Raw genomic sequence first — 9,001 nt, 5'->3', positions numbered from 1 at the left:
AATATAAACTTATGTGACTTTGAACAACTCCTAAGTCTTTCAACAATCCATTAAGCCAAATAGCCTCCTTAACAGCTTCTGTAACTGCCATATATTCTGCCTCTGTAGTAGACACAGCTACTGTAGACTGTAAGGTAGACTTCCAACTCACTGGGGCTTTCGCAAGAGTAAACAGATACCCCGTAGTTGAACGACGTTTATCTAAATCACCAGCAAAGTCGAAATCAACATATCCAACTACAAACTGACCAAGTGCTTCATCCTGTTCAAAAATTAAACCAACATCTACGGTTTTTCGAAGATACCGTAGAATCCATTTCACAGCTTGCCAATGTCCTTTTCCAGGATCATGCATATACCTGCTCACAACTCCAACAGCTTGTGAAATGTCAGGCCTCGTACACACCATCGCATACATCAAACTCCCAACTGCATTAGCATATGGGACTTTCGCCATATATTCTCTTTCATCTTCAGTCTTCGGAGATAATTGAGCACTAAGTTTCAAATGAGAAGCAAGTGGGGTACTTACATGTTTTGTGTTTTCATTTACACCAAAACATTGTAATACCTTTTTCAGATATTGCTTCTGATTTAAACAGAGCTTGCCTCTCGGTCTATCTCTACTTATCTCCATGCCGAGAATCTTCTTGGCCTCACCTAGATCTTTCATCTCGAACTCTTGATTCAACTGAGCCTTCAGCTTATCTATCTCATTTTGGCTCTTCGAAGCGATTAACATATCATCAACATACAAGAGTAGATAAATGAAAGATCCGTCATGCAGCTTCTGCAAATATACACAATTGTCATATTTGCTTCTTGTGTACTTCTGCCTTCTCATAAAGCTATCAAATCGCTTGTACCACTGCCTCGGGGATTGCTTCAATCCATATAGCGATTTGCTAAGCTTACAAACCCAATTTCTACCACCAGCATCTGTGTATCCTTCTGGCTGAGTCATATAGATCTCCTCTTCTAACTCACCATGCAAGAAAGCCGTCTTAACATCAAGTTGAGCTAGCTCCAAATTCAACTGTGCTACCAAGGCCAACAAAATTCTAATGGAGGAATGCTTCACAACAGGGGAAAATACATCATTGTAGTCAATTCCCTCATTCTGAGCGTAGCCTTTAGCTACCAATCTTGCCTTGTAGCGAATATCCTTCTTGCTAGGAGATCCATCTTTCTTTGCGAATACCCACTTGCATCCGATTGCCCTTTTACCTTTCGATAATTGCGCCAACTCCCAAGTATTGTTCTTCCAGAAAGACTGCATTTCTTCATCCATGGCGCTTTTCCATTTATCACTTTCTAAGCTTTGCATTGCTTCTTGATAAGTGATAGGAATATCATCAACAACGGGAAGGGCGTAGGCCACCATATCAGTAAATCGAGCAGGTTTACGAATTTCTCTCCGTGGCCTTGCAACTGCAACTGGTTCTGGTGTACTTAGTGGTTCTTGGGTCAGAACCTCTTCAACCTCTAATTCCTCCATTGTGGCTGGAGAATTAGACTTATTAACTGGGCAAATCCCCATCTGCTCAAACTCCACCTGTTTTGGAGTACACTCCACCTGCTGTGGAGTATTGCTCATCTGAATATCTTTATCTGCTACCTTTTTCAATGTGGCAGATTCATCAAAGGTAACATCTCTGCTACAGATCATTTTCTTTGTGCTTAAGCACCAAAGACGAAATCCCTTCACTCCAGAAGTGATTCCCATAAAGAGAACTTTCTTTGCCCTCGGATCTAACTTTGACTCCTTCACATGGTAACATGCAGTGGTTCCAAACACATGTAAGGAATCATAATCTGTAGCCGGTTTTTCAGACCATACCTCCATAGGAGTTTTTCTTTCTAATGCAGATGATGGCAAACGATTAACAAGATGGCCAGCGTATGTCACAGCCTCAGCCCAAAATTGCTTGCCCAACCCAGCATTGGACAACATACATCAAACTTTCTCTAGCAATGTTCGATTCATACGCTCTGCCAATCCATTCTGCTGTGGTGTATCCCTAACTGTGAAGTGTCGAACAATACCATACTCTTGGCACACATCGAAGAACGGATCACTTTTATATTCCCCTCCATTGTCCGTCCTAAGCCGCTTGATTTTCTTGCCAGTCTGGTTTTCGATCATAGTTTTCCATTTAAGAAAAACTCTAAGCACTTCATCCTTAGTTCTCATGGTATACACCCAAACTCTTTTGGAAAAGTCATCAACAAAAGTAACAAAGTAGTGTTTTCCTCCCAATGAAGGTGTCTTGGAAGGCCTCCACACATCTGAGTGAACATATTCCAAAATACCTTTTGTATTATGGATAGCAGTACCGAATTTCACTCTCTTTTGCTTTCCCAGAACACAATGCTCGCAAAATTTTAATTTGCAAGCCTTTGCACCTTTCAACAATCCTTGCTTTGCCAGAATTTGCAAGGATTTTTCGCTGGCATGTCCCAACTTCATATGCCACAACTGTATTGAGTCCAATTCTTTGTTGCCGGAAGCTGCAGCGACTGCTCCAATAACTATACTACCTTGGTAGTAATACAAGTTATTTTTCCTGATGCCCTTCAATATCACAAGTGCGCCAGATGTCACTTTCAAAACCCCATCTCTCATAGTAACAACTGAACCATTGGATTCTAGGGCTCCCAATGAGATGAGATTTTTCTTCAACCTGGGCACGTACCGAACATCAGTCAGAACTCTGGTTGATCCATCTTTATTCTTTAATTGGATTGAACCTATCCCAACAGTTTTACAGGCATTGTCATTGCCCATATAAACAACTCCTCCATTTAGTTCTACTAAATCAGAGAACCACTCCCGGTTAGGGGACATATGATAGGTACAACCCGAATCCAATATCCACTCATCTGAATGGAACGACGATGATGATGCAACCAGTGATAGTTCAGAGTCACTAGTATCATGCTTAGCAACACAAGCATCTATAGCAGCTTTTCCCTTATTCTTCAACTTTGGACAATTTTTCTTCCAGTGGCCTTTCTCATGACAAAAAGCATATTCATCTTTCCCGAGTCTGGACTTTGACTTTGATCTCCCCTTTTGAGTTTTCTTTCGAGTGTATGAACGACCTCGGACTACTAAAGCTTCTGTATCTCTGATTGAGTTTTTTTGTTTGTCCTTCTTTCTCTGTTCATAACAGTATAAGGCCGCACAGACTTCGCTCAGAGATATATCACTCCTGCCATGAAGTAGAGTAGTTTCTAGGAACTCAAACTCCTCAGGAAGTGACCCCAACAGCATCAAAGCCAAATCTTCATCTTTGAATGTCTCATCCATATTCAGCAAATCAGTGACTAACTGATTAAATTTGGTGATGTGATCATTCATTGTGGTACTTGGGACGTATGTGAAGCGAAACAGTCTTTTCTTCAAGTGGAACTTATTTTGACTGTTTTTCTTCAAAAAATTTTCTTCAAGTGCCACCCACAACTTATTTGCAGAAGTCTCCTTTGAAAAAGCATACCTCTGCTCTCGAGAAAGGCATGATCGAATTGTGCCACATGCCAACCGATTGATCGCCTTCCAATCTTTCTCCTGTACATCATCTGGTTTCTCTTCATCAATGGCAATGTCTAGACCCTGCTGAAAAAGGGCATCTAGAACCTCACTTTGCCACATACCAAAATGGCCCGTGCCATCAAAGATCTCCACGGCCAGTCTTGCATTTGCAATTGTCAGTCTTGTCCATATGGACGATGTTGAAGCTCCTACACCGACCGTTTTCTCCATAATCTTTCAATATACCTAAGGAAATCTTTTCTGATGTGGAAGATCAGTTCAAACTGCAACCACAGAACATACTACAATTAACCTTCGGCTCTGATACCACTTGTTGTTCCAATAGGGTCGGAAGCGTGTAAATTATTGTACTAAAAAATCACACAAAGTTCAATTCCCAGGGAAGAGAGGTGGATCACATGGATCTCTTAAATACCAAGTCTTTCCTTAGACAGAATGTCCCTTCTATAGTAATTTAATAGCACAATTAAATACTACTATTATACCCTCAAATATTGAAAGAAAAATAGGACAAGAAAGAACACAAGAGATTTAACGAGGTTCGGTAAATTATACATACGTCCTCGGGCACTAACACCAGATGATAACTTTACTATCTCCAAAGTATTACAAACAAATAGAATTCCTTAAGAATTCTCAAATGGGAGAAGAGAGAAAACTAAGAGAGAAAGATTGGCTGGGATGAATTGAAATGAGAAATGAGAAGGCCTATTTATAGTTGAGGTTTAAGGACCAAACAATAAATAGCCCATTATCTCAAGGACAAAAAAAATTATCCCATGCCACTTTTTCAAAGTCAACTTTAGGGTGCTAAACTTGCACCACTTTGTATTGTTTGCCATTAATGTTGTCTCCCATTAATGTTAACAAAAATAGCTAAAACATTAGGTGTGGGGATTGGAATCTCAAAGTAGAAGCTGGCAGATGGTATCCATGTTTATTGTCATTCTTGGTTAAGCTGTTGCAGTGTTTGGGCCATAATCACTCCTTCCATTGATTACTGGATTGAGCTGTTGTGAAATTGTGTGGATGATGACCTTTCTCGACTTTGCATTTTCCTTTTTGTCTTAATATATAGTTTTTATGGGAAAAAAAAACTAATCCTTCAATTTTATTTGGGACTGTAGTAATTTCAGTTTATCTGTTACAGAAGCTAGATTGAAAGGTTACGGAGGCTGTTGAATCTTTTGTTTTCAAAATTATTTGCTAAGGCAATAATAGGGTTAAGTTACGATGAAGCTTCATAAATTCCGCAATAAAATTTTAGTATGCGAAATATATCATTAAAAGACAAGTTTGGTTTTTTGAAGGAGACAGGTCCTTCTTACTTTATCTAATACATTGAGCTAAATAATTTCAGAAAAAGCTTATATATAAAAACAAAGAGAAGCATCTAGCAACGTTTCAGCAAACCTCACAAGTAATTCTAAAATCAACAATCACACTCCCAAATTATAAGAAATTCTAAAATCAACAATCAAACCTCACAAGTTTCAGCTCAAATTTTTACATTACATTTATTTATAACTTAAACAGTCGACAAAACCAAATTACAGTTACAACAATAACTAATATCACAAGTAACAAGGCAAAGATCAAACCCTGCGAATGAAGTGGCAAATTTCAAATATGATTACATCTGAATTACCTCTTGTACTACGCCCAAAAACTCCATAGTTGAACAGGTGTTACACAATTCCAGTGGACAATATATTTGCACTCCGACTTTGAGCATTCAAGAGCCACACCTACACAAGGCTTACCACATTTATCACAATATGGGTAGTAATACTTCTTCTTCACAATGGTGAGTGGGTGTGGATGATCATTTCTTTCATGAATGCTCCTGAGTTTGAGGAATGGATATGGTCCAAGAACATAATAAACGTAAGCAGAAGTATCACATGTTGAACAATTATAAAACCAACAATTTGGATCTCGACTTTCTTCACAGATATCACAATGATGATTTTCTGAATAACAGTTATCATCATGATCAGTGAGTGAAAGAAGATGCCCATCGCATTTGTGGCGCGCTGTAATTGGAATTGAAAAACAACGAAGATGTAGCACAAAATTGCAATCCTTACAACAGAATGCCGCCTGTGTAGTCCTACCACAAGCATTGCATTTCCCATTGTGCTTTGTGTAGTAAAAGAGGGGGTGTTCATGTTTCAAACATGTTCGAGCACCAGGAGTAAGAGCAATCACACATCGGAGACATATTTTTTCCTCACATCCACAACATTCATAAGCAAAGGCATTAGATATGTGCCAACATTGTTCACAAAGAAAAGCTTTGTTAGAAATAAGGGCTAGAGGCTCCTTGCAAACATGATGCCAAACATTCTTCATCTTAGGTAACTCGGCACACGCTTTATGAAGAAAAAAAACACATTCTGAACAGTAGTAAAACGGATCCGAGATTGGCAACATACACCCGTCGCAACTATTCTCATATCCTCCAACAAAGGGACCTAACATTAGATTATGCATATGCTTGAAATGCTTTATTTTTGTAGCTTCTCCAGCATCGTTGCTCTCAATAACAATGATGGAACTTTCAATGGGCATCTCAATCTCATCTTCATTTTCTACTATTTCATATGAATCTTTATCCTTCATTACACACTTCACATGGAATATACCATTGCACTATGAACAATAGTAACTACCATGCTCTGTATTGACTTCATCATGGCATATTAGGCAATTCAAAACCCTAAAATCTTCTATGTGATGGAAATATGTGTGAAGAAGGCGATGGTCATGCCACTTACTTTTGATAATGCGAGGCAATGAAATGCAATTTTTATGGATTATAATGTTGCATGTACCACATGAATAGGCAACATGATTTCCTTCAGTGCCACACCCATCACATGTGAATGGAACTTGTCTCAACAACAAGGTGAATGGATGTTCATGATTTGTACTCTTAATAACTTGTAATGGTGATTGTGATGCACATTCAATGTGAACAACAAACTTACAAGGAGAACAACCATAAACAAATCCTCTTCGCATTGTTACCTGGTAGCATATCTTGCAAGAGAGTTGTTCGCTATTAAATTGTAGGACAAGAGGATGCTTGCGATGCGACACATGATTCAATTTGAAAGGAATCTCAGTGCATTTCTCATGTAAGTTAAATCCACGGCAAGGAGAAAAGTGTGTATAATTTGCTAATGGTTCCCGGCACCCAAAGCACTTAGAAACATCTTTAAGTTTTTCATCACCATTTTCAGTGGGAATCAATGGATGTTGAAGGGCAAGATGCTCAAGCTCTTTCAAATTATTCTCAGCAATATTAAATGTAAACAAAACACATTTAATATGAAAGTGCAATTCACAAGAAGAGCAGCGATAAACAGACTTGTGACCAGATTTATTGCAAAAATTGCAAATGTACATTCCAGATGAATAAGGTGCATTTTGCATAAGAAGAGGATGGTTGTTGAGCATTGGCCTGCAATGCAACAAACTTCCAGCAGCAGCATGTCTGTTTGAAGATTGAACCAGAAGCTACTTTCTTTTGTTTAAATTTTGTATTTTTGTGATGTTAACAAGTTGGCAAGTTGCTTGATATCTAAAGCTAGTACTTTTAGATTTGAAATTGATGGATGTAACAGCTGAAATTTTTCAGCTTTTCTTTTGTAATATTTTAGTTGGCAACTTGCCAAATTTGGTAGGAGCAGTTACGTTTAGGTAACTGACTTGTTATTTTATTTTATTTTTTTGTATCTCCTTTATATTTTGAAATGGAAATGGAATGAAAGCTGAAGGGGGGACTTTCTTATTCGGTCATTTTTCTTTTAGCTTATCAAATTGTTTTGTTGGCTGTTTTTCATGAGTTTATGCTCTTTGTTGTTCATTGTTGCTGCTGTTTTTTTTCCAACAATGGTTGAGATGAAAAGGGTGATTAAGCTCCAAAGGTGCCTCGGCTCATACCTTATGAAGATAAAACCCACAGTGCTCCACACAGCAAAAACATGGAGCAGACGCCTTCTCCCCGCAGCTCGAGCAATCAGTTACACCCCTTTGATTATCCATCAGCTGCTCTTGAGTCAACATAAGAAACAGGGGATGTTGGTGCCCGTTAAACAAGGTAAATGGATGTTCGTGATTTGTACTCTTAATAACTTGCAATGGTGATTGCGATGCACATTCAATGTGAACAACAAACTTACAAGGAGAACAACCATAAACAAATCCTATAGCTTCTTCATTTCTTTCTCTGCATATCTTGCAAGAGAGCCGTTGGCTATTAAATTGTAGAACAAGAGGATGTTCGCGATGGCACACAAGATTCAGTTTCAAAGGAAGCTCGGCGCATTTGTCATGTAAATTAAATCCAAAGTCAGGAGAAAAGTGTGTATACTTTGCTAATGGTTCCCAACACCCAAAGCACTTACTATCATCTTCAAGTTCTTCATCTTGAAGGGCAACATGCTCAAGCTCTTTCAAATTATTTTCAGCAATATTAAATGTAAACAAAGCACATTTAATATGAAAGTCAAAATCGCAAGAGCAGTGATAAACAAACTCATTACCGCCTTTACCGCAAAAATTGCAAATGTACCCTCCAGATGAATAAGGCGCATTTTGCATAAGAAGAAGAGGATGATCAGGATAAAAAGGGTGATTAAGCTCCAAAGGTGCCTCAGCACATACCTTGTGAAGGTAAAACCCACAATCCTGGGCACAGCTAAAACATGGAGTTGACACCTTCTCGCGACACCTTGAGCACTTAGCTACATTCAGCAGCTGATCTTCATTCAAGATAAGAAGCAGGGGATGTTGGTGGCCATAATTGTTAGACCCCTCCATTTTTGCTTCCCCAAGCAATATAAATAAAGGAAAAGCTTGATTTTGGGAGCAAAGTGTCAACGGGAAAACAATAATACAAGTGAAGACAGATAATGAATCAGGAAGAGGCAGAGGCAGAGAGGCAGAGAGGGACGCTGATAGTTTGCTGCCCCCAAAACATAAAGAGCAGGGTACACATAAACAAGTGGGCTCCCATAACCCACGGCCCAATATTTGTAAATAACATTTTCATGTTTGCCCATGCTTCCCTTACATTTCAACTTCAAATAGAAAACCTAGTTTGGATAATAAATACATTCAGCATTACTCTGTGTTCCCCGCCAAAGAAAAGTGGTGGTTCTGGAGTATAGTCACCACAACGCCACCTTAGTCCTCCCAATCTGAAGAAGTGAACTTGTTAACATGGACAATGAAGTTGCATCTAGTACATTTGACAGCCAAATCCAAATAGGGCTTACCACATTTACTACAATTTGGATAGTAATAAATTTTCTTAACAACAATGATAGGGTGCTCATGAATGTAATGTGCTTTAATGATACTCCCAGAGTTTGAGGAATGGAAGTGTTAACCAAGGACCAGGGGCAAAGGCAGAATTTCTTTTTAGAGGATCAG

General features: G+C 38.8%; 1 protein-coding gene across 1 annotated transcript; it reads right to left on the bottom strand.

The window, feature by feature from the left end:
- Window positions 1-5,212: 5,212 nt before the first annotated feature.
- On the bottom strand, window positions 5,213-8,386 carry LOC107960753 (uncharacterized). The gene is made up of 4 exons (XM_041089381.1): window positions 7,508-8,386; window positions 6,969-7,025; window positions 6,590-6,856; window positions 5,213-6,187 (listed from the first exon to the last, which is right to left on the bottom strand). Exons 1-4 carry the CDS (start codon window positions 8,384-8,386, stop codon window positions 5,213-5,215), a joined length of 2,178 nt encoding a protein of 725 aa, XP_040945315.1.
- Window positions 8,387-9,001: the final 615 nt, after the last annotated feature.

The sequence above is a fragment of the Gossypium hirsutum genome, chromosome D02 (assembly GCF_007990345.1).
Source record: "Gossypium hirsutum isolate 1008001.06 chromosome D02, Gossypium_hirsutum_v2.1, whole genome shotgun sequence".
Taxonomy (NCBI): Eukaryota; Viridiplantae; Streptophyta; class Magnoliopsida; order Malvales; family Malvaceae; genus Gossypium; species Gossypium hirsutum.
The sequence above is the reverse complement of the archived record's forward strand: the minus strand, read 5'-3'. Positions and strand labels throughout refer to the sequence as shown.

Bases quoted from the DNA above. Each gene is read 5' to 3' on its own strand.
- LOC107960753 (XM_041089381.1), bottom strand. From the start codon at position 8,386: ATGGAGGGGTCTAACAATTATGGCCACCAACATCCCCTGCTTCTTATC. The intron at 7,026-7,507 runs GTATGAGCCGAG...GTTGCATTGCAG, and splicing joins GTGGGTTTTATCTTCATAAG to GCCAATGCTCAACAACCATC. The intron at 6,857-6,968 runs GTACATTTGCAA...AATATTGCTGAG, and splicing joins GCACCTTATTCATCTGGAAT to AATAATTTGAAAGAGCTTGA.